This window comes from Rhinoraja longicauda, chromosome 25, assembly GCF_053455715.1.
Source record: "Rhinoraja longicauda isolate Sanriku21f chromosome 25, sRhiLon1.1, whole genome shotgun sequence".
Lineage (NCBI taxonomy): Eukaryota > Metazoa > Chordata > Chondrichthyes > Rajiformes > Arhynchobatidae > Rhinoraja > Rhinoraja longicauda.
The window spans coordinates 1451641-1477624 of record NC_135977.1 but is presented as its reverse complement, the minus strand read 5'-3'; the positions used below and the strand labels follow the sequence as shown (position 1 = coordinate 1477624).

The following is a 25984-nucleotide window of genomic DNA, read 5'->3' as shown; positions in this document are numbered from 1 at the left end:
AGAACAATGAATGAAAGATATGCAAAAAAGGAACGATGATAAAGGAACCAGGCCATTGTTTGCTGTTTGTTGTGTGAAAACGAGAAGCTGGTGCGACTTGGGTGGATGGGGAAGGGATGGAGAGAGGGGGAGTACCGGGGTTGTATGAAGTGAGAGAAATCAATATTCATACCACTGGGCTGTAAGCTGCCCGAGCAAAATATGAGCTGCTGTTCCTCCAATTTGTGTTTAGCCTCATTGACAATGGAGGAGACTCACTCCATCACCAGCCTAGATGACCACTATCACATCCTTACAACGGAATGGCAAAGACAAATGCATCTCCATCCAAAGACCAATCAAGGTTTAGTTTAGTTTAATGATACAGCGCAGAACCAGGCCTCTCGGCCCACTGAGTCCGCGCCGCCCAGCGATCCCCGCACACTAACACTATCCTACACTCACGAGGGACAATTTACAACTTTTACCAAAACCAATTAACCTACAAACCGGCACATCTTTGGAGTGTGGGAGGAAACCGGAGATGCCAACGTTTTGGGTCAAGACCTTTGTTCCATATGTCTTCAGTTAAACGGAGGGATACGGATAATGTGCAGGCTGTGGAGATTCATAGGCCTTGGGCCGAAGGGCCTGCTCCTGTGCTGTTCCCCATCTGACGGTGTGAGAAGGTCACGCGGGGATGCTGGAGGACGTGCAGCCTACCTTCTGCTGCGCGGTGATTGCAGCGGCCTGCACGGCTGCCTGGCCCTGCGACTGGCCTGCCTTCTGCTGCTGCTGCTGCTGCTGCTGCTTCAGCTTCAGAAGCTGCTGCACTTGCATTTGAGAGAAGTGTGTGGGGATGGCAGCCTTCACCACCGTCTGCCCTCCTGCAGAGACAAGACAACGCATTACCATCGAGGAACACATCTGCACGGGTGCTGGGACAGACAGTGCTTCAACCTGCAACAGCTAATCATTCCCTCATTCACTTTGTGCTGATGCTGGTTTAAACCGAACATAGACACAAAAAGCTGGAGTAACTCAGTGGGACCGGCATCTCTGGATTGCCCGAAACATCACCCATTCCTTCTCTCCAGAGATGCTGCCTGTCCCACAGAGTTACTCCAGCATTTTGTGCCTGCACTCTGTATCTTCCCCTCTGCTCTACCTATTGGACTTGAGTTTGACCTGATTGCATTCATTCCTTCTTTCCACCACCGACCACCCTCCCAGTTACACTCATCGTATTTCATCTTCCTCACTTTCCCACCAACCTCCCCTAGATTTTACCATCACCCGCACATCAGGAGCGATTAACTACGGACAGTTAACCTACCAAGGTGCAGGCCTCTGGGGTTGTGGTCACACTGTCACGTGGACATTCCACACAGACGTTGGTCAGCTTTGAATGCATCTTACTGGAGCAGTGAGGCAGCAGCTCTACCTGCTGCACCACCGCAGGTTATTGGGAAGAGTATTACATTTGACTGATTGATTAATACAGGCCGTCCAACTCACTGAGTCTGTGCTGACCATTGATCGATCACCCGTTCGTTCACACTATCCCATCTTCACATCCGCTCCCTGCACTCCAGAGGCAGTTTAAAGAGGCAGAAATTCTCCCCCAATCACTCCGAACGTTACTTTAGACGAGACAAGTGGAAGAGCTTGAATTCCCCAGACACTAGATACAGAGTGTTGGAGTAACTCAGCGGGTCAGGCAGCATCTCTGGAGAGAAGGAATGGGTGACGTTTCGGGTCAGACTTCGTCTGAAGAAGGGTCTCAACCCGAAACGTCACCCATTCCTTCTCCCCAGAGATGCTGCCTGACCCGCCGAGTTACTCCAGCATTTTGTGTCTACCTTCGATTTAAACCAGCGTCTGCAGTTCCTTCCTACAAATTGCCCAGACAGTGCAGGTCCATTACCTGTGCATCCTACACATTCCCAGACGCTGCAGGTCCATTACCTGTGCATCCTACACATTGCCCAGACGCTGCTGGTCCATTACCTGGGCATCCTACACATTGCCCAGACAGTGCAGGTCCATTACCTGTGCATCCTACACATTGCCCAGACGCTGCTGGTCCATTACCTGGGCATCCTACACATTCCCCAGACAGTGCAGGTCCATTACCTGTGCATCCTACAAATTGCCCAGACAGTGCAGGTCCATTACCTGTGCATCCTACACATTGCCCAGACGCTGCTGGTCCATTACCTGGGCATCCTACACATTCCCCAGACAGTGCAGGTCCATTACCTGTGCATCCTACAAATTGCCCAGACAGTGCAGGTCCATTACCTGGGAATCCTACACATTGCCCAGACGCTGCAGGTCCATTACCTGCAGACACTGCTGGTCCATTACCTGCGGATCCTTTCTGCGGTTGTCCGATGGCCATGCTGATTCCAGCCACGGTGACAGGGAGCGTGGTCACACCGGAGGATACGACCGCCGTGGGCACAGACACGACGGGCGGTTTGGTCAGGGTGACTTGAGCGGTGGCCGCAGGCTGTGCCTGGATCTGCCCTTGAGCCTGAACCTGCGACGTGGAGACTCTGGCCTGGGCAACACAGAGAGAGACAATCACAGGAACGTTTCACAAAGCAAAGCCACACAAACCTCACAAGTCCATACCTCGTAAGGAGGAGCACAATCAGCCCATTGCGTCTACTCCCCCATTCAATCACCCCGTACACCAGCACTATCCTGCACACTAGGAACAATTCACAAATTTTAACGAAGCCAATTAACCTACTAACCTGCACGTCTTTGGAGTGTGGGAGAAAACTGGAGCACCCGGGGAAAACCCACGTGATCACGGGGAGAAGGTGCAAACTCCGTACAGACAGCATGTGGTCAGGTTCAAACTGGGGTCTCTGGTGCCGTAAGGCAGCAGCTCTACCCGCTGTGCCACCCTGCCGCCCTCTGGCTAAAGAAAGTCTTCCTCATCTCTTTTCTAAAGGTGCGTCCTTTTATTCCGACTTACGGCAACAAGCACCGAGGCTTGTGATGTATGTCTAATTAAGAACATGTACAATGTAACGTGAAGAACTCGATGACTTGAATTCTCTTCACTTTTCCACCATTTTAGGTTCACTGCTCTTATTCTGCGCAGGTGAAAGAATTTGATGCAGATTTACGTAATGCAAAGAAACAGACTATTTATTTCAACGGAGTTAGCTGGTATTGATTACCCAAGTACCCGGCCTTCTCCCCGGTACGAGATGCCGAACAAACTCAGTCGGCATTTGGGCCGACGTTCCTGATTCCCTGTTGTATGACTCTCTGACGTATGTAAATGCTCAACATACCCTAACCATGCACTATGTTAGCAATGCACTGCAGAAAATAAAAGGTAGAAACAAAATGATGGAGTAACTCAGGCAGCATCTCTGGAGGGAAGGAATAGGTGATGTTTCGGGTCGAGACATTCCTTCTCTCCAGAGATGCTGCCTGACGCGCTTAGTTACTCCAGCGTTTTGTGTCTACCTTTGATTTAGACCAGCATCTGCAGTTTTTTTTCCTACACTGCAGAAGTCACTGTCATTGATTTTTATATCTCTCACACCCCATTGTATTGGCATTATTCTCCTTTCTGGTGGTGCATCTGTTAACTTCTATCCCAGGCAGTATTGTACACTGATCTGTGTGGGGGCCACCGCCTGCTTGTTGTTCATCTCCCCTCCATGCAGTCTGTCAAGCATAATAAGCAAAGATAGAGTAGACCACTCGGCCCAATTGTCAAATCTGTGAAAGGTCACCCCCAGTCTGCTCCCCCTTACACCCAGGAACAGCTGTGGATGCATGAGGATGCACCCCCAGTCTGCTCCCCCTTACACCCAGGAACAGCTGTGGATGCATGAGGATGCACCCCCAGTCTGCTCCCCCTTACACCCAGGAACAGCTGTGGATGCATGAGGATGCACCCCCAGTCTGCTCCCCCTTACACCCAGGAACAGCTGTGGATGCATGAGGATGCACCCCCAGTCTGCTCCCCCTTACACCCAGGAACAGCTGTGGATGCATGAGGATGCACCCCCAGTCTGCTCCCCCTTACACCCAGGAACAGCTGTGGATGCATGAGGATGCACCCCCAGTCTGCTCCCCCTTACACCCAGGAACAGCTGTGGATGCATGAGGATGCACCCCCAGTCTGCTCCCCCTTACACCCAGGAACAGCTGTGGATGCATGAGGATGCACCCCCAGTCTGCTCCCCCTTACACCCAGGAACAGCTGTGGATGCATGAGGATGCACCCCCAGTCTGCTCCCCCTTACACCCAGGAACAGCTGTGGATGCATGAGGATGCACCCCCAGTCTGCTCCCCCTTACACCCAGGAACAGCTGTGGATGCATGAGGATGCACCCCCAGTCTGCTCCCCCTTACACCCAGGAACAGCTGTGGATGCATGAGGATGCACCCCCAGTCTGCTCCCCCTTACACCCAGGAACAGCTGTGGATGCATGAGGATGCACCCCCAGTCTGCTCCCCCTTACACCCAGGAACAGCTGTGGATGCATGAGGATGCACCCCCAGTCTGCTCCCCCTTACACCCAGGAACAGCTGTGGATGCATGAGGATGCACCCCCAGTCTGCTCCCCCTTACACCCAGGAACAGCTGTGGATGCATGAGGATGCACCCCCAGTCTGCTCCCCCTTACACCCAGGAACAGCTGTGGATGCATGAGGATGCACCCCCAGTCTGCTCCCCCTTACACCCAGGAACAGCTGTGGATGCATGAGGATGCACCCCCAGTCTGCTCCCCCTTACACCCAGGAACAGCTGTGGATGCATGAGGATGCACCCCCAGTCTGCTCCCCCTTACACCCAGGAACAGCTGTGGATGCATGAGGATGCACCCCCAGTCTGCTCCCCCTTACACCCAGGAACAGCTGTGGATGCATGAGGATGCACCCCCAGTCTGCTCCCCCTTACACCCAGGAACAGCTGTGGATGCATGAGGATGCACCCCCAGCTGTGGATGCATGAGGATGCACCCCCAGTCTGCTCCCCCTTACACCCAGGAACAGCTGTGGATGCATGAGGATGCACCCCCAGTCTGCTCCCCCTTACACCCAGGAACAGCTGTGGATGCATGAGGATGCACCCCCAGTCTGCTCCCCCTTACACCCAGGAACAGCTGTGGATGCATGAGGATGCACCCCCAGCTGTGGATGCATGAGGATGCACCCCCAGTCTGCTCCCCCTTACACCCAGGAACAGCTGTGGATGCATGAGGTACCAATGCAGAAATAACAAGGGGGACAGGAGGAACGGCATTTGCAGTTTTACTCTTGAGCAAGAGACACAAAATGCTGGAGTAACTCAGTGGGCCAACATCTCTGGACAACATGGACAGGTGACGGATTCAGCCTGAAGAAGGGTCCCGACCCGAAATGTCACCAATCCATGTTCTCCAGAGATTCCGACTGACCCACTGAGTTACTCCTGCACTTTTGTCTCCTTTATAAAGAAGCCAAGGCTCTTACATCCAGCACCAAAGCATCAGGAGGGACCAAGACACCATGGATGAAAGGAAAAGATTCAACTATTTAGTTTGCCGATTCTCTTTTTAGAGTCATAGAGTGATACTGCTGTGTGGAAACAGGCCCTTCGGCCCAACCTGCCCACACCAGCCCAGCTACACACGTCCCATCTACCCTTGATCAGTGTTCACTGATTGTTTACTGGTTGCATCCATTCTCCCTCAGTGCAGCCTTTAATTTCAGGGTTCTGAAGGTGAATGGAGTGAACATTAACCACATCTCATCACAAACATATTTGTGTAAGTCAGTGATGGGTGCGTGGAACAAGCTGCCAGAGGAGGTAGTTGAGGCTGGGACCATCCCAACGTTTAAGAAACACTTAGACGGGTACATGAATAGGACAAGTTTGGAGGGATATGGACCAAACGCCAGCAGGTGGGACTAGTGTAGCTGGGGCATGTTGGCCGGTGTGGGCAAGTTGGGTTGAAGGGCCCGTTTCAACACGGTTTCACTCTATGACCAGTGCAACTGGGCCATGTTGGCCGGTGTGGGCAAGTTGGGCTGAAGGGCCTGTTTCCACACTGTATCACTCTATGACTAGTGTAACTGGGCCATGTTGGCCGGTGTGGGCAAGTTGGGCTGAAGGGCCTGTTTCCACACTGTATCACTCTATGACTAGTGTAACTGGGCCATGTTGGCCGGTGTGGGCAAGTTGGGCTGAAGGGCCTGTTTCCACACTGTATCACTCTATGGCTAGTGTAGCTGGGACATGTTGGCCGGTGTGGGCAAGTTGGGCTGAAGGGCCTGTTTCCACACTGAATCACTCTATGACTCTATAAGTTGGTGCTGATGAAAATGAATTAGCAGCGACACGACACGGTTCCATGTTAGAAACATCCCCACAGCTTGTGGAAGCAGTAACTATATTGACAGAGGGGGCTTGCGATGCAAGTCCAACTTACAATGCGGGCTACAGGGAGATTGGTTACAGGACTGGTCAGGACAGCACTCCTTTGTGTCACCTGTGCTAACTGCTGCTGCTGCTGTTGTTTCTGCTTCATTTTTAGTAAATGATCCTGGCCAAAAGAAAATGGTACAAGTCAGATAGTTCCATGAGTTTTCAATAAATGCACGCTGCTGAGCAGTGAGAAATTCATATCCTTGACGTGAGAGATACAGGAAACGGAGCTCATCTGGGCATCTCCAGCTTATTATTGCAGCAGAACAAGGAACTGCAGATGTTGGTTTACAAAAAAAAAAGACGCAAAGTGCTGGAGTAACTCAGCGGGTCAGGCAGCATCTGTGGAGAACATGGATAGGTGACGTTTCACAGAGTGCTGGAGTAACTCAGCGGGTCAGGCAGCATCTGTGGAGAACATGGATAGGTGACGTTTCACGTTGGGACCTTCAGACTGTTTGAAGCAGGGAGGAGGAGGTTGGAAGAGAGGAGGGGCAGGACAAATCCTGGCCAGTGATGGATGGATACAGGTGAGGGGGTATTTTGATCGGCAAAACGTTGGGCAAAGGCCAGAAATGAAAAGACAAAAAAGTAGGAGGTAAGGATAGAAGATGGCAGAAATGTGAAGCCAGAGGAGGGAATGTAGGTGGAGGGTGGGGGAGGGGATGTAGGTGGAGGGTGGGGGAGGGAATGTAGGTGGAGGGTGGGGGAGGGAATGTAGGTGGAGGGTGGGGGAGGGGATGTAGGTGGAGGGTGGGGGAGGGAATGTAGGTGGAGGGTGGGGGAGGGGATGTAGGTGGAGGGTGGGGGAGGGGATGTAGGTGGAGGGTGGGGGAGGGGATGTAGGTGGAGGGTGGGGGAGGGGATGTAGGTGGAGGAGGGGATGTAGGTGGAGGGTGGGGGAGGGGATGTAGGTGGAGGGTGGGGGAGGGGATGTAGGTGGAGGGTGGGGGAGGGGATGTAGGTGGAGGGTGGGGGAGGGGATGTAGGTGGAGGGTGGGGGAGGGGATGTAGGTGGAGGAGGGGATGTAGGTGGAGGGTGGGGGAGGGGATGTAGGTGGAGGGTGGGGGAGGGGATGTAGGTGGAGGGTGGGGGAGGGGATGTAGGTGGAGGGTGGGGGAGGGGATGTAGGTGGAGGGTGGGGGAGGGAATGTAGGTGGAGGGTGGGGGAGGGGATGACATTCGTACACTGAGCAGCGGCTGTAATCTTACCGGCAACTTCTGCACCCCCTTCAGCTGGGCGGAGGGCTGGGCCTGGGGCTGGATCTGTTGCACTTGCACAGGGGCAGTCTGCGGTTGTCTGAAGAGCTGGATCTGTGCTTGAGGAATGGGTTTCCCAGTGGTCAGCTGGATGCCTGTAGCTGGAGATTAAAATCACTTCAGCAAATCATCATCACACTGGGTGGCATCACACACCAAACAGGCTTGAAACGGACGGAAATATAACATGCAAGACCCGGACTGTTGGTATTCATAGCATTCTGTCATTTAACCGTTAATCAGCCAAGGCCAAACCAGAATGATAGTGGGGCATACGTCACCCATGGTCAGCCTTGACCGAAGGGGCCTAAGAGGAATCAGGCTAGATGCAGGAAGATTGTTCCCGATGTTGGGGAAGTCCAGAACAAGGGGTCACAGTTTAAGGATAAGGGGGAAGTCTTTTAGGACCGAGATGAGAAAGTTTTTATTCACACAGAGTGGTGAATCTGTGGAATTCTCTGCCACAGAAGGTAGTTGAGGCCAGTTCATTGGCTATATTTAAGAGGGAGTTAGATGTGGCCCTTGTGGCTAAAGGGATCAGGGGGTATGGAGAGAAGGCAGGTACGGGATACTGAGTTGGATGATCAGCCATGATCATATTGAATGGCGGTGCGTACAGGCTCGAAGGGCCGAATGGCCTACTCCTGCACCTATTTTCTACGTTTCTAAGAGGGGGCATCTCTCACTGTCCCAGTTTACTGATGCTCTAGGCCTTGTCACTTAGGTTTATTACTGTCACCTGTACCGAGGTACAGTGAAAAGCTGTTTTGCATGCTATATAAACAGATCAGAGTATGCTGTACATGAATACAATCAAGTACAAACTCCAGTCCAATAGGTGGAGCAGAGGGGAAGATACAGAGTGCAGAATATAGTTCTCAGCATTATAGCGCATCAGTTCCACAAAGTCCAATGTCCGCAATGGGGTAGAGGTGAATCGGGCAACACCCTAGCTTATGGAAGGGCCGTTCAGAAGCCTGATAACAGAGGGGAAGAAGCTGTTGCTGAGTCTGGTGGTGCACGGCAAGCCACCGTGCATTGTCACATGTACCGAGGTACAGCGAATAGCTCTGTTTTGCACGCTATCCAATACTATACATAAATACAACCAAGTCAAATTCAAGTACAATAGGCAGGAAGGAACTGCAGATGCTGGTTTAAACCGAAGATAGACACAAAAAGATGGAGTAACTCAGCGGGACAGGCAGCATCTCTGGAGAGAAGGAAGGAATTTGACCCATTCGTTCTCTCCAGAGATGCTGGCTGTCCCGATGAGTTACTCCAGCTTTTTGTGTCTATCTTAGGTGGAGCAGAGGGGAAGATACAGAGTGCAGAATACAGTTCTCAGCATTGTAGCGCATCAGTTCCACAGACAGTCTAATGGGGGGTCATTGGATTTTGTCTGGAACTGGTCAGCTTCAATGCTGAGAACCTATGAGAGGTTGAGAGATACAGTGCGGAAACAGGCCCTTCGGCCCACCGGGTCCACGCCGACCAGCGATCCCCGGACATTAACACTACCCTACACACACTAGGGACAATTTTTACATTTACCAAGCCAATTAACCTACAAACCTGTACGTGTTTGAAGTGTGGGAGGAAACCGAAGATCTTGGAGGAAACCTACGCAGGTCACGGGGAGAACGTACAAACTCCGTGCAGACGGCACCCGTAGTCGGGATGGAACCCGGGTCTCCGGCGCTGCATTCGCTGTAAGGCAGCTACTCTACCATTGTGCCACGGTGTGAGTCGGACAGGACCCGAGCTTGTGGAAGGACCGTTCAGGAGGGTGGTAAGCAGCACCCTCACCATAACCGTAGAAGTGCCGTGGTTGCCGTACCTGGGGTGACCTGTGTGACCAGCGACCTTGTCTGGCTCTGTACTGGGGTCAGGTTGGTAGACACCACTGCCGCGGCTGCTGCTGTTACCGGGGCCATGGCAGCGCGAACACCCTGGTTGGTGGCTATGGCTACCACCTCTGTGGTAGCAGCGGATGCGGCTGCTGTCCTTTGCTGTGCGTGTACCACCTGGGCTGTGCTGCCCCCTGCCGACTGAAAACCAGAGTCAGATACATCAATAAAGCTGTCCACACGGTGGGAATAGATCGAGCAAACAGTATAGGATGTGCAGGAACCAACTGCAGGTGCTGGTTTACATGGAAGGTACACACAAAATGCTGGAGTAACTCAGCGGGTCAGGCAGCGTCTCTGGAGAGAAGGAATGGGTGACCTTTTGGGTCGAGACAAAGTCTGAAGAAGGGTCTCGACGTCACCCATTCCTTCTCTCCCGAGATGCTGCCTGACCCGCTGAATTACTCCAGCATTTTGTGTCTACTTTTGTGTCTACTTTGGAGTAAACGTACAGTCTTTTACCCAGAGTAGGGGAATCAAGAACCAGAGGACATAGGTTTAAGGTGAGAGGGAAAAGATTTACTAGGAACCCGAGGGAAGTTTTCATGCAGAGAGTGTTGGGTGCATGGAACGAGCTGTAGTTCGTTCACAGGAGGTAGTTGAGGAGGTCAATCACAAGATTTAAAAGACATTTCAAGGGATACGTGGATATTAAAGGTCGGCGACCAATGATCACCAGTACATTAGTTCTGTCCGACGCGCTAGGGACAATTTACAGAAGCCAATTGACCCACATTCCCACACGTATTTGGAACCAGAGCACCCGGAGAAAACCCCAGCGGTCACAGGAAGAACGTGCAAACTCTATGCAGACAGCAAACCGTAGTCAGGATCAAACCGGGGTCTCTGGCGCTGTGAGGCAGCAGCTCTACCCGCTGCACCACCGTGCAGGTGGTAGGTTGCTCATGGCTTTGCTCACTGTCGACTGAAGCATTTACTGCGAATTGCCATGGAGAGATGGCATAGATGTAATAGATCAGATGTAATCGATCAGATGTAATAGATCAGATGTAATAGATCAGATGTAATCGATCAGATGTAATAGATCAGATGTAATCGATCAGATGTAATAGATCAGATGTAATCAATCAGATGTAATAGAGAAACGACCATAAAAGGTGTTGCCTGCCCTCTCATTGTACTTGAGTACATTTAAGAACGAAGTGCGGATTAGCTGAGTGTTGAAGCACTTACGGTTAGGGTCCCAGGGATAACCTGCTGGGTAAGCCGTTTGTTAGTGGGCTGGAAGGTACTCTGCTGGACTCCTGCTGCTGTGTTCACAATGGTACTGCCTCCGACTGTGGCTGGAAAAGCAACAGGAAGCCATGAGAGTGGAGCTGCACTAGGCTTGCCCACACACTGCTCACTAGACTTGCCCAACACACTGCTCACTAGGCTTGCCCAACACACTCCTCACTAGGCTTGCCCACACACTGCTCACTAGGCTTGCCCACACACTGCTCACTAGACTTGCCCACACACTCCTCACTAGGCTTGGCCACACACTCCTCACTAGACTTGCCCAACACACTCCTCAGTAGGCTTGCCCCACATTGCTCACTAGACTTGCCCACACACTCCTCACTAGGCTTGCCCACACACTGCTCACTCCTCACTAGGCTTGCCCACACACTGCTCACTCCTCACTAGGCTTGCCCACACACTGCTCACTCCTCACTAGGCTTGGCCACACACTCCTCACTAGGCTTGCCCACACACTGCTCACTCCTCACTAGGCTTGGCCACACACTCCTCACTAGACTTGCCCAACACACTCCTCACTAGGCTTGGCCACACACTCCTCACTAGACTTGCCCAACACACTCCTCAGTAGGCTTGCCCACACACTGCTCACTCCTCACTAGGCTTGCCCACACACTCCTCACTAGGCTTGCCCACATACTGCTCACAAAGCAATGACTTACCCGTCTGGATATTAGGTGTACCGGGGACTGTTTTGATAGCTCCAGCCTGCTTCAAAGCATAAAAAGGGAAATTGTTTTTAGTGACATACAAAGTACGGTAGAAATACGAATCCAAGGTTCAGGGTGGCACGGCACGGTGGTACGGCACGGTGGTGCACGGTGGAGTCTCTGCCTCACAGCGCCAGAGACCCGGGTTCCATCATGACTACGGGTGGTGTCTGTACATTCTGCCTGTGACCTGTGTGGGTTTTCTCCGGGTGCTCTGGTTTCACCCACATTCCAAACGCATACAGGTTTGTAGGTTAATTGCCTTCAGTAAAGATTGTAAATTGTCCCTGGTGTGTGTAGGATAGTGCTGGTGTACGGGGTGATCGCTGGTCGGCACGGACTCGGTGGGCCGAATGGCCTGTTTCCGTGCTGTACCTCTAACGTCTAAAGTTTCTACTTATGCAACTCAACATTCATTTTTACTGGACCTAAAGGAAAACTAATCTGCAATCTTTTATTCCCTTTCAGGCTGTACAAGATAGAGTCAACAGAGCACTTTGAAGTGCATTCAGTTTTGTAATACACAGAAATATGGAGCCAATTTCCAGGTAGCAAACTCCTGCTGTAACGTGATAATGTTGCCAATTAAGGAATAAATATCAGTTAGGACAGTGGCAATAACTCCACTGTTCTACGTTAAAACAATGTCGTGCAATCTGTTGTCTCTACCTGGGGCCTAAACAATTGGCATCTCATCTGGGCGACGGCACCCATGACAGTGGAAATGATTAATTTGCAATGATTAAACTGTCCAGCACGGAGACAGGCCCTCTGGCCCACACTGACCATCGATCACCTCTTCACACTAGTTCTACGTTATCCCACTTTCTCATCCACTCCCGACACACTGGGGACAATGTACCTACAAACCTACACATCTTCTGGATGTGGAGGGAAACCGGAGCACCCTGAGGAAACCCACGCAGTCACAGGGAGAAGGTGCACACCCACAGTGAGCTGTGGAGGTCTGGAACATGCTGCGCCAAAGGACATTGGAAGTCAATTTGAAGGGAAATTAACAAACACAAAAAAAAGAAGATTGATAGGTGATAGGTGAATGGGGCACAAGCTTTCAGTGGATGAAGATGCGGGCACAGACGCATGCGGTGGGCTGATCGCTCTCCCACCATCATACGGGTGGCACGGTGGTGCAGCGGGTAGAGCTGCTGCCTCACAGCGCAGAGACCCGGGTTCCATCCTGACCACGGGTGCTGTCTGTACGGAGTTTGTACGTTCTCCCCGTGATCAGGATCTCTGGTCTCCTCTCACATCCCAAAGCCGTGCGGGTTTGTATGTTAATTGGCTTGGCATCATTGTAAATGGTCCCCAGTGTAGGATAGTGTCAGTGTGCGGGGACCACTGGTCGGCGCGGACACGGTGGGTCGCGCGTGCTGTATCTCTAAACTAAACTAAAGTTTAAACTGGGTGTGGGCCGACATCGGGATCTCCGTCAGCAGCAGTGTCTTCGCCCACCCTGAATCGTGGGGCTTGGGTCGGCCGGCCGCGGACCTTTCACCGTCCGGCGCGGTACTTCAATGTCGGGAGCCCCAACATGGCAACTCCAACAGCCTGACCGCGGGAGAAGACGGCAGGGGAAGAGAAAAGGACATTCTGGCCTTCCATCACAGTGAGGAGATGACTGGAGGAGACTCACTGTGATGGATGTTTCTTTTGTTTGGTGTTGGTTTATGATCGTATGTGTTATTGCATTTTGATTGCTTATTTATATTGGTCTTATTGTTGAACTGCGGGTAATGCTTCATTTCACTGCACATTTATGTGTATGTGACAAATAAATGACTATTGACACAGCATCGCGATATTTACTGATGGGACAAAAGAAAGGCCTCTTCCTTACCAGCGCTGCAGTGTTGGCCACGGTGGGTGCAGCGGTCTGCACCACAGCCTGCGACTGCTGAACCACTGCAGCCTGAGCCTGTGAGCCCTGCTGCTGCTGAACGGCTGCCTGGGTGGTTTGCTGAGCCTGCTGTTGTTGCTGTGCCAGGTGTTGTGCCCTCTGCTGTTCCGCTAAAGCCTGCACGTTTGGCCAGAGAAAAGGCAACAACATCATCAATACAGGAAGGAGAAAAACAACACACAATTGCCAATTTAAATGACAGTGGACAAATATCAGGCGACTGACCCATCCTACCAACGACCGGAGAACAGTCCTGACCTGCCATCTACCTCACTGGAGTCTTGCAGAGTATCATACATCTGTACAGTGTGGACGGCTCGATTATAATCATCTTTAGCCTTTCTGCTGACTGGTTAGCACGCAACAAAAGAGCTATTCACTCTACCTCGGTACACTAAACTAAACTTTCCAGTGAAGTTGACACTGAAGATTGGTTCAGAACTACATTTTATGAGTATGACAATGTATTAATTTACACTGCAATATTACAGTACAATGTGTCATAGAGTCGTAGAGTGATACAGTGTGGAAACAGGCCCTTCGGCCCAACCTGCCCACACTGGCCAACATGTCCCAGCTACACTAGTCATAGAGTGATTCAGTGTGGAAACAGGCCCTTCGGCCCAACTTGCCCACACCGGCCAACATGTCCCAGCTACACTAGTCATAGAGTGATACAGTGTGGAAACAGGCCCTTCGGCCCAACCTGCCAACATGTCCCAGCTACACTAATCATAGAGTGATACAGTGTGGAAACTGGCCCTTCAGCCCAACTTGCCCACACCGGCCAACATGTCCCAGCTACACTAGTCCCACCTGCCTGCACTTGGTCCATATCCCTCCAAACCTGTCCTCTCCATGTACCTGTCTAACTGCTTCTTAAATGTTGGGATAATCCCAGCCTCAACTACTGTACCTCCTCTGGCAGCTCGTTCCACACACCCACCACCCTTTGTGTGAAAATGTTACCCCTCAGATTCCAATTAAATCTTTTCCACTTCACCTTAAACCTATGTCCTCTGGTCCTCAATTCACTTACACTGGGCAAGAGACTCTGTGCATCTACCCGATCTATTCCTCTCGTGATCATATATACCTCTATAAGATCACCCCTCAGCTTCCTGCGCTCCAAGGAATAGAGACCCAGCCTGCTCAACCTCTCCCTGTAGCTCACACCCTCTAGTCCTGGCAACATCCTCGTAAATCTTCACTCAACTCTTTCAAGCTTGACAATATCTTTCCTATAACATGGTGCCCAGAACTGAACACAATACTCTAAATGCGGCCTCACCAATGTCTCCAACAACATGACCTCCCAACCTCTACACTCAATGCTCTGACTGATGAAGGCCAATGTGCCAAACGCCTTTTTTACCACCCTATCTACCTGCGACTCCACCTTCAAGGAACCATGCACCTGCACTCCTAGACCCCTCTGCTCTACAACACTCCCCAGAGCCCGACCATTCACTATGTAGGTCCTGCCCTTGTTAGACGTCCCAAAATGCAACACCTCACCTTCTCTGTATGGAATTCCATCAACCATTCCTCAGCCCACCTGACCAACCGATCCAGATCCTGCTGTGAGTTTTCACAATCACATGAGTGTCTTAAATATGTGGAGATTTACGCAAACACTAACCTTCTTCTCTTTTGCTATTCGTTCAGCTCGAAGTGAGGCCACCTGGATTGGAGGCAGAGGCTTGTCATAGTTGATGCCACTAAAATAGCAAACGGAATTACATGTAACATTCTGCTTTCCACACAATACAATCAAGAGGAGCAATTTAATAGAGGCACAAGGAACTGCACATATGGTTTGCACAACAAAAAAATAACCCAGAGTGCTGGAGTAACTCAGCGGGTCAGGCAGCATCTGTGGAGAACATGGATAGGTGACGTTTCACAGAGTGCTGGAGTAACTCAGCGGGTCAGGCAGCATCTCTGGAGAACATGGATAGGTGACGTTTCAGGTCTATAAGGCACTGGTCAGGCCGCATTTGGAGTGCTGTGAGCAAATTTGGGCCCCCTATCTGAGGAAGGATGTGCAGGCTCTAGAGAGTTTCCAGAGGAGGTTTACAAGAATGATTCCAGGAATGAGTGGGTTAACATATGATGAGCGTTTGTTGGCACTGGGCCTGTACTCGCTGAAGTTTAGAAGGATGAGGGGGGACCACATTGAAACGTACAGAATAGCGATCGGCCTGGATAGAGTGGATGTGGAGAGGATGTTTCCACTGGAGGGAGAGTCTAGGACCAGAGGGCACAGCCTCAGAATTAAAGAGTGCTCTTTTGGAAAGGAGGTGAGGAGGAACTTCTTTAGTCAGAGGGTGGTTAATCTGTGGAACTCATTGCCACAGAAGGCTGTGGAGGCCAAGTCAGTGGATATTTTTAAGGCAGAGATAGACAAATTTGTGATTAGAACGGGTGTCAAGGGTTATGGGGAGAAGGCAGGAGAATGGGATTAGGAGGCTGAGACAGATCAGCCGTGATTGACTGATGGAGTAGACTCCACGGGCCGAATGGCCTAATTCTACTCCTAGAACTTGCGACGTCAAAAACGCTTAAAAAGCAAGCCAGGTTAAGATTAAAGAAAAGTTTCCAAACCTTTCAGCTAACACGGATGCATGTTTTGGATTTTTCTGGAAGGGATTCATTCCAAGCCTAGAAAGAAAAACATCGAAAATTACAAGGTTCATACTGAAAAGCTGTTAAATGAGCAAAGAAAGTTTTGACGTATGTATGTGTTACTGTCATTATTTATTATTAAAACCCCACTTTAAAATGGTACAACTTATAGAAGAATATTCTTCCCAGAAGAATATTTCTTCCTAGCTGTTATCAGGCAACTGAGCCATCCTACCAACAACTCGAGGGCGGTCCTGAGATTTTTTAGATTTAGAGATACAGTGCGGAAACAGGCCCTTCGGCCCACCGAGTCCGCGTCGCCCAGCGATCCCCACACACTAACACTATCCCACACACTAGGGACAATTTTTACATTTTACCCAGTCAATTAACCTACAAACCTGTACGTCTTTGGAGTGTGGGAGGAAACCGAAGATTTCGGAGAAAACCCACGCAGGTCACAGGAAGAACGTGCAAACTCCGTACAGACGGTGCCCGTAGTCAGGATCAAATCTGAGTCTCAGGCGCTGCATTCGCTGTAAGGCAGCAACTCTACTGCTGCTCCACTGTGCCGCCTTGAGATTGAATGGCGGAATAGACCTGATGGACCGAATGGCCTAATTCTGCTCCTACAACCTATGAAGTTATCTACCTCATTGGAGACGCTCGGACTGTCTTTGATCTGACTTTCTCTTGCACTAAACTTTATTTGCGTGATTTCCCTTTATCCTGTATCTGTCCACTGTGGACGGCTCGATTGTAATCGTGTGTTGTCTTTCCGCTGACTGGATAGCACGATGCAACAAAAGCTTTTCACTGTACCTCGGTACACGGGACTCAAGAGTGGACGCAGGGAGGTAGTGTGAACGTGCCATTCTCCTGCCTCTCCCCTACCCCGCCCTTCCTCATGCCCGCGAGAGACAGAAGCCTTTGTACCTCTGGTCTCCAAATCTTTCCCACCACTGTGAGTTTGCTCATCTCCTGTGTGGTGGGTTCATTTCCAGATACAGATTGTTGACAGTAATTGCCGCTCGCTGGATCGTATGACCACTGAGGGTGGCCGGTGGCAGACCAAGGGACTTTTCCTCAGCTGGGAACTGACCGTCTCCAAACACTTACACGGGTTTGATTGGCGGGCTCCGTTTTCCAGCGATCAGCTTCACAAGCTCAAAGTGGCTGGTGAAGAGCTGAGTGTGCATAACACTCTCATCCTGCGCGTAGATTTGGCTGGTCCGCAGTGGGCGATTGTTCTTGTTCTTTAAATTAAAAAAAGGAAACATCTGCTCAGTTCTGTTTCCCACCTTTTAATAGTACACAAAGACCAAGCAAAGCCTTTTTCAAAAGATGCATGTACCTTGTAAATGCTCTTTGTTTTTTTCTTTGGGTTAACATCATATATCAACTGCAAATGAATGGGAACAAGAGTTAACAAACATTCCAGTGACCTGTTTAGTGCGATGGAAACAAAGGATTTGATAAAATACTGACGCTGATATCAGGAAATTTCACAGTCGTCCCACAGTGGTTCATTCTGCCTGGGACCACAATAAACCAGGAAGCCTGGTTCAATGGTAGCTAACGAGGGAAACTTGTGCTAGCATTGGATCCAAGGAGTGGAGTGTTACAGAGTCATACAGCACGGAAGATGCTGGAGTAAGTCAGCGGCTTCCTACACATACAGCATGGAACAGGCCCTTCGACCCAACTTGCCCATGCCGACCAAGGTGCTCCATCCACACTGGTCCCACCTGCCCTCGCTTGGCCCATATCGCCAAGTGTGTGATCACTAGTCTCTGTGGGATGGTGGTATTTAGACCTCAGAGCTGTGTGAGTGTGTGATCACTAGTCTCTGTGGGATGGTGGTATTTGGATCTCAGCTGTGTGAGTGTGTGATCACTAGTCTCTGTGGGATGGTAGTATTTGCACCTCAGCTGTGTGATTGTGTGATCACTAGTCTCTGCACTCACTAAATAATGCCCTTCTGCTCAACGCTTCATTTTCTTTGTAACTCGCTTTTGCACTGTTTGAAATCATTTCTCAAGAGCCACATCTCGTAGCACCCCACCACTCTGCACACCTCTCCGCGGCGCTGCTGCACGTTTTCACGGGGCTGCACTAACTGGAAGGACAGCACCTTCAATGCTTGCACTATGTCACCCCTCGCCGGAGTTTAGAAGAATGAGGGGGGACCTCATTGAAACGTACACAATAGTGAGGGGCTTGGATAGAGTGGATGTGGAGAGGATGGTTCCACTAGTGGGAGAGTCTAGGACCAGAGGGCACAGCCTCAGAATTAAAGGACGTTCTTTTAGGAGGGAGAGGAGGAGAAATTTCTTTAGTCAGAGGGTGGTGAATCTGTGGAATTCTTTGCCCCAGACGGCTGTGGAGGCCACAAGTCAGTGGATATGTTTAAGGCAGAGATAGATAGATTCCTGATTAGTGCGGGTGTCAGGGGTTATGGGGAGAAGGCAGGAGAATGGGGTTAGGAGGGAGAGATGGATCAGCCATGATTGAATGGTAGAGTAGACCTGATGGGCCAAATGGCCTAATTATGCTCCTATCACTTATGATCTTATGACGTTACTGACTCAATGTGGTCTACTATCTGAAGAAGGGTCTTGACCCGAAACATCGCCCATTTCTTCTCTCCAGAGATGCTGCCTGTCCCGCTGAGTTACTCCAGCATTTTGTGTGTACGTTAGATGGATAGTCTAAATGTGAACAAACATCAACTTGGAAACGCTGTAAATGAAGGGCCTTTTACCTTTCCTTCTTCCCGTGGTATGATGACGTTCTCGTATCTGTTGCGACACTGTTTGGGTGACCTGTAAATGCGGCTGCAGGAATTAACAACATCGCTGACGAGGTCCCAGTTCGGTGTGTGTGCTGGCGAGATGATGGCCAGGTTTAATGGCAACTCCAGCAACTGCTTCACAGCCTGCCACCAAAAAACAAAGGGCATTGAAACAAAAATACTGCCATTAAAACAAAACTATGTGAGCTCCTGCCTCCCTTGATTATCGTTGCTTTCTGCATATCTTTCGTTCATTCGTTTGTCCTATGTACTGTGTATATCTCTCGTTTCCCTTTCCCCTGACTCTCAGTCTGAAGGGTCTCGACCCGAAACATCGCCTGTGACCTCGACTAAGAATAATACAAGCACGCTGCCATGTAGCTTTTGTTGCGTGCTAACCAGTCAGCAGAAAGACAATATATGATTACAATCACACCATTTACAGTGTACAGATACATGATAAGGAAATACAGTCTGCAAAGTTGCTGTGGAATAGAGGTTTAAGAGTGTGGGGCGATTGTAATACGAGTTTGTAGATCTGCTTCTGTGCCTAGCACGCAAATATTCGCCTGGGTTGGACGCCATCTTGGAAGCAGTCCCCCAATGTTTGCTTCAAGTAACCCTTGCTTTCCCTCTCTCCATCCCTCCCCTTTCCCAGTTCTCCCACCAGTCTTACTATCTTCGGCTATATTTTATCTCTGTTTGCTTTGTTGTTACCTTCTCCCAGCTAACAATGATCCATTCGACATTTTCCTTGGTCTCCATTCCCTTTGCCCTGTTTTCACACCTTGCACATCCTTATCTATGTGTCTCCCTCTCCCCTGACATCAGTCTGAAGAAGAGTCTCGACCCGAAACGTCACCCATTCCTTCTTTCCAGAAATGCTGCCTGTGCCGCTGAGTTACTCCAGCATTTTGTGTCTAAGCCCATTGCCTGCTGCTGCGCGGAGGCAGAGGGAGATATTTGCTGCTGCACGGAGGCAGGGGGACATATCTGCTGATGCGCGGAGGCTGGGGGGGGGGGAATATTTGCTGATGCACGGAGGCAGGGGGGAATATTTGCTGCTGCGCGGAGGCTGGGGGGATATTTGCTGATGCGCGGAGGCAGGGGGGGATATTTGCAGATGCGCGGGGTCAGGGGGGATATTTGCTGATGCGCGGAGGCAGGGGGGGATATTTGCTGATGCGCGGAGGCTGGGGGGGATATTTGCTGATGCGCGGGGTCAGGGGGGGTATTTGCTGATGCACGGAGGCTGGGGGAGACATTTGCTGACGCACGGAGACTGGGGGGGACATTTGCTGATGCGCGGAGACTGGGGGGGACATTTGCTGATGCGCGGAGGCTGGGGGAGATGGTGCCCATGGCAATGGGCTTGCCCATGGTCCTACCTGCAGTAGAGCCCAATCCTCGCTGATGAGCCACTCGGGGCTGTCTGTCCCTCCATCGGCCGGGCTCTTGGCCAGCGTAGGCAAGGGTTTGGCAAAGGGAGCCTGCTGCTTCATGAACATGTTCTTCTTCTGGTCTTTCGCCTCGCGGCGCATCTTGAGTATGCAGGTTGTTGAGCGGTCAAACAGTGACCGGGGCGGAGTGACCGGCTCCCCGTGCCGAGCTTTCTTAAACTTCTTTCCGGCAGCTGCATCAACAAAGGTCAATACGTCTGTCTCGCTTTCTGCACATACAAAAAGCAACACTGGCCCAATGCTTTCCACACACGTGTCCACACATGTGTCCACACACGTGTCCACCAAGCATTCCCCCGTCGTGGATGGATAGATAGATAGATAGATAGACCACCTGCTCTGTCCCATGGTCCAGACTGCAAGTATCCTGCTCACTGGCTCAACAACAACCACCACCTTGTGCCAACAAGCCTCACTTGGCAAATAACAATACCTTCAGTACAACAAAATATCGCAGAAATGTAAGCACCAAATTGTAGCAGAGACAAGTTTCACTTTAGAGTTTTAGAGATACGTCACGGAAACAGGCCGTTCGGCCCACCAAGTCCACGCAGACCATCAATCACCCGTTCAGACTAGTTCCAATATAACTCACTTTCTCACCCACTCCCCGCACACTAGGAGCAATTTACAGAGGGCCGATTAACCTGCAAAGCCACACGTCTTTGGGATGTGGGAAGAAACCAGAGCACCCGGAGGAAACCCCTCGCGGTCACGGGAAGAATGTGCAAACTCCACAGACAGCACTTGTGGTCAGGATCCAACGAGGATCCCTAGCGCTGTGAGGCAGCAGCTCTACCCGCTGCGCTAATGAGCCGCGTTTAAAGGAGAAGGTACAAGATAAGAAACAGGCCCTTCGGCACACTATTGCAAGAAGAGTTAAGAGAGAGATTGAGCCCAAGCCAAATGAGTGAATAATACAAGGCCACTACAACAGCACAATCCTATGGGCTTTTCCAGACTCACGTTATTATCCCTCAATTGCAGATCGAATACACTCAAATCATGCGTGATCGAACTTCTATCATCATCCAATCCAGCCTCCTCCTGTACCGCAGTTATTCCTGATATCCATTATGACACCTCTATCTCAGGGGCCACATCGAGAGTCGGGAGGTTACGCACAGAACCCTCTCTGGATCGATACTTTACTCAAGTTCACGCGCTATAGTTCACAAGTAGAATTAGGCCGTTCGGCCCATCGAGTCCACTCTACCATTCAATCATGGCTGATCTCTGCCTTCGAATCCCATTCTCCTGCTTTCTCCCCATAACCCTTGACACCCGTTCTAATCAAGAATGTGTCTATCTCTGCCTAAAAAACATCCACTGACTTGGCCTTCACAGCCCTCTGTGGCAACGTGTTCCACAGCTTAACTACCATCTAACCTGGATTCCATCTGCCACTTCTCTGCCCACTCTCCTTAACCTGTCCAAGTCCTTGTTCTCCCTACACTGCCTGCCTCTCCACCTATCCAGGCATCATCTGCAAACTTGGCCACAAAGCTGTCAATCCATCTTATCCAAATCATTACTATACAACGTGAAGAGGCCCCAGCACCGACCCTTGTGGAACTCCACTAGTCAATTGGCTTACGAGTTTCACACAAGCTGCACAGTACTGACACGGTTTCTTACCTGACGGGTCCATCTTCAGCCTCTTGTGTTCTTTGCGGATGTAGACAGGAGGCAGCTTGGACTCCTGAATTGGCGTGGTATCATACATCAGGCCCATGACTGGGTCCATATAGATGTCATTGTCGTCCTGAGGTGGTGTTGGTGGGGTCCAAATCTGCCACAGACAGAAAGCAAGGTCATCAACCGGCCTCTTGACCAAACAAGGGCTACAAGTCCATGGGAAGGAAGCGGGTGTAACTCACGGGCATTATTTCCGTCTGACCGTCCTGACCTTCTTTCACATATTCCTTTAAAAAGAGAAAATAAGCCCAATTGATTGAAATGTATTTTTCAATAACAGCACAAACTAGTTCACAAGTTAACAGCCCATTGAGTCTGCTCTGCCATTCAATCATGGCTAATCCCATTCTCCTGCCTTCTCCCATAACCCTTGACACCCGTTCTAATCAAGAATGTGTCTATCTCTGCCTTAAAAATATCCACTGACTTGACCTCCACAGCCCTCTGTGGCAATGAGTTCCACAGATTAACTACCCTCCGACTCAAGAGATTTCATAATAACTTCATCATCGCCATAGTGTTTTTTTTACATGAGGTACAATGGGATACTTACCACGTAGATGTAATTTATAAGATCATAAGAAATAGGAGCAGAATTAGGCCATTCGGCCCATCGAGTCTGCTCCGTCATTCAATCACGGCTGAATTAATTTTCCCCCTCAACCGCATTCTCGCGTTACAATAAAGGAAGCCAAAGGCCTGTTAGCCTTGTCCATCATTGATGATGTAGAAACAAACAACTGATGATCTTGGTTCATACACAAAAGGGCACCACATGCTGGAGTAACTCAGCGGCTCAGGCAGCATCCCTGGTGATGGCAGGTATAGAACGAAACGACACCTATCCATGTTCTCCACAGATGCTGCCTGACCCGCTGAGTTACTCCAGCATTCTGTGAAACGTCACCTATCCATGTTTTCCACAGATGCTGCCTGACCCGCTGAGTTACTCCAGTACTCTGTGAAACGTCATCTATCCATGTTCTCCACAGATGCTGCCTGACCCGCTGAGTTACTCCAGCACCGTGTCCTTTTTCTGTCATTGATGATGATGTGTTACACGATCTCAAGCCTTTCTTCCACTAATAATAATGTTAATTAAATCCACCTCTTTATTCTGGAGAGAAATTTGACTGTGGTGCTGTAGTCCAGCTAAGGTAGGAAGCATCGTATGTTACAGAAGAAGATAACTCCTGACCAAACACTGCACATCCAAAGTGTGTAGAGGTGGCCCCCGGCTTACGATGCTTAGACTGGTGATACTTGACTTTGTGACGGTGCAATTGGCAGTGACTCGCAGCGACTTGCCGCTCGCTCCCGGCCACCTAATCGCGTGTATTACAATGTATGTCGACTGACAATACTTTCGGTTTGCGATGGGATTCTCGTAACGGAACCCCAGGGGAAGCTGGGGAGCACCTGTACAGATAGAGGTTTGGGGCTCTACCTTATTGTATGCATCTTCCCGGCTGTAGGTAAACAACACATCGTTCTCCTCATCTTCCAGTCGCCTCTTCTTCTCCTCTTTCAGAGTGTGTAACTGTCCAATCTCCCACACTCGCTGGGCAGCTTTCACCCGGTCCTGGGAGGCACAAACATCTCTCGTTCAAACAACAGGACAGTGGACAAGAAAACTGCAGATGTTGGTTTAAATCGAAGGTGGACACAAAATGCTGGAGTAACTCAGCGGGTCAGGCAGGCAGCATCTCTGGAGAGAAGGAATGGGTGACGTTTCGGGTCATGATCTTCTTCAGACCGATGAAGGGTCTCGACCCGAAACGTCTCCCATTCCTTCTCTCCAGTGATGCTGCCTGACCCGCCGAGTTATTCCGGCATTTTGTGTCTACCTTCAACACAAGAGGACCGGTCTTTCAAGGGTGGGAAGAAAAAACCCAACAACTTCCAATGAGGGGTCGGCACAGCGGGTAGAGCTGCTGCCTCACAGAGACCCGGGTTCAATCCTGACCTTGGAGTGTGTGTGTGTGCGTGCGTGCGTGTGGAGTTTGCACGCTCTCCCTCCCTGTGACTGTGTGGGTTATCTCCAGGTGCTCCGGTTTCCCCTCCCACATCCCAAAGACGTGCGCGTTTGTAGGTTAATTGATCGCTGTAAATTGCCCCCCTGGTGCGTAGGGCATGGATGAGAAAGTGGGAAAACATAGAACTGGTGTGATCGGGTAATCGATGGTCAGCGTGGACTCATTAGCTAAAGGGCCTGTTACCGTGCTGGGCAGCACGGTGGCGCAGCAGTACAATTGCTGTCTTACCGCTGAGACCCGGGTTTGATCCTGACAGAGGGTGCTGTCTATACGGAGTTTGCACGTTCTCCCCATGATTTGCGTGGGTTTTTTCCGGGTCCTCCGATTTCCTCCCACATTCCAAACACGTGCAGGTTTGTAGGTTAGTTGTCTTGATATAATTGTAAATGGCGTGTGTGTGTGGGATAGTGTTAGTGTGCGTGGGTCGTTAGTCGGCACGGACTCAGTGGACCCAAGGGCCTGTTTCTGCGCTGTATCTCCAAACCAAACTCTGAAGAAAGGTCATCACCTGAAACGTCACCCATACCTTCTCTCCAGCGATGCTGCCTGTCCCACTGAGTTACTCCAGCACTCTGTGAAACGTCACCTATACCTTCTCTCCACAGATGCTGCCTGTCCCACTGAGTTACTCCAGCACTCTGTGAAACGTCACCCATACCTTCTCTCCACAGATGCTTCCTGTCCCACTGAGTTACTCCAGCATTTTGTGTCTATCTTCGATCTAAACTATACTAAACTTAATTCAGTTTCTGTGCAAGTGACTTGGTTCTTTCAACGCTAAGGGTTTTAGATGCAATTACGATATAGCAATGGTACTAATTATGACCGCATCAAATGTAGAATGGGAGCTTAACGAACTTTGGTGACGAGCCAGGACTTCAAATTCAATCAATTAAAGTTTTCGAATTGTAAGCACGCAGTGTTAGTTGAGGGAACGGATCACTGATTGGGTCACTGTTTGTGGAAGAACCGAAGTGCCCCGAGATGGAGTCATAGAGTGATACAGTGTGGAAACAGGCCCTTCTGTGGGCACAACTTGCCCACACCGGCCAACATGTCCCAGCTACACTAGTCCCACCTGCCTGCGCTTGGTCCATATCCCTCCAAACTTGTCCTATCCATGTACCTGTCTAACAGTTTCTTACATGCTGGGATACCTCCTCTGGCAGCTTGTTCCATACACCCACCACCCTTTGTGTGAAAACGTTACCCCTCAGATTCTTATTAAATCTTTTCCCCTAAACTAGTTTAATTTCGAGAAACAGAATGGAAACAGGCCCTTCGGCCCACTGAGTCCGCACTGACCAGCGATCCCCGCACACTAACACTACCCTGCACACACTAGGGACAATTCACACTTACACCAAGCCAATTAACCTACAAACCTGCACGTCTTTGGAGTGTGGAAGGAAACAGAGGATCTCAGAGAAAACCCACAGGTCACGGGGAGAATGTGCAAACTCCGTACAGACAGCACCCGTAGTCGGGATGGAACCCGGGTCTCCGGCGCTGCAAGTGCTGTAAGGCAGCAACTCTACCGCTGCGCCACTGTGCCGCCCTAGTGGGGACTGGTGGTGCAAATGGAGATGCAAAGAATACAAATAGTGCTTCATATTTGATTCATTCAAGCACACGGAAAATAACAATTTGGGATCCTGTGTTGGAGGAAGTAATCAAGGCAAGGTGAATTTACAGAAACTCTAGTGTTGAATAAGGCAGAAGGACACATTAATGTCAACAGGATTCAGATATGTTCAAGATTCAAGACGGGAAGTTCATAAGTGATAGGAGCAGTATTAGGCCATTCGGCCCTTCAAGTCTACTCCGCTATTCAATCATGGCTGATCTATCTCTCCCTCTTAACCCCATTCTCCA

The 25984-nt window shown here is 50.4% G+C and overlaps 1 protein-coding gene across 1 annotated transcript in view; it reads right to left on the bottom strand.

Moving 5' to 3' along the window:
• Nucleotides 1-25984, bottom strand: part of LOC144606024 (E1A-binding protein p400-like) — a 117237-nt gene that overhangs the window by 8683 nt on the left and 82570 nt on the right. Inside the window, 17 exon segments of the mRNA XM_078421787.1 lie at nt 703-866; nt 2350-2545; nt 6436-6549; nt 7645-7793; nt 9533-9743; nt 10797-10906; nt 11528-11576; nt 13434-13610; nt 15136-15214; nt 16101-16157; nt 17241-17377; nt 17476-17523; nt 18886-19059; nt 20304-20548; nt 22014-22167; nt 22256-22300; nt 23521-23655. Coding sequence (XP_078277913.1) covers nt 703-866; nt 2350-2545; nt 6436-6549; nt 7645-7793; nt 9533-9743; nt 10797-10906; nt 11528-11576; nt 13434-13610; nt 15136-15214; nt 16101-16157; nt 17241-17377; nt 17476-17523; nt 18886-19059; nt 20304-20548; nt 22014-22167; nt 22256-22300; nt 23521-23655 — 2244 coding nt within the window.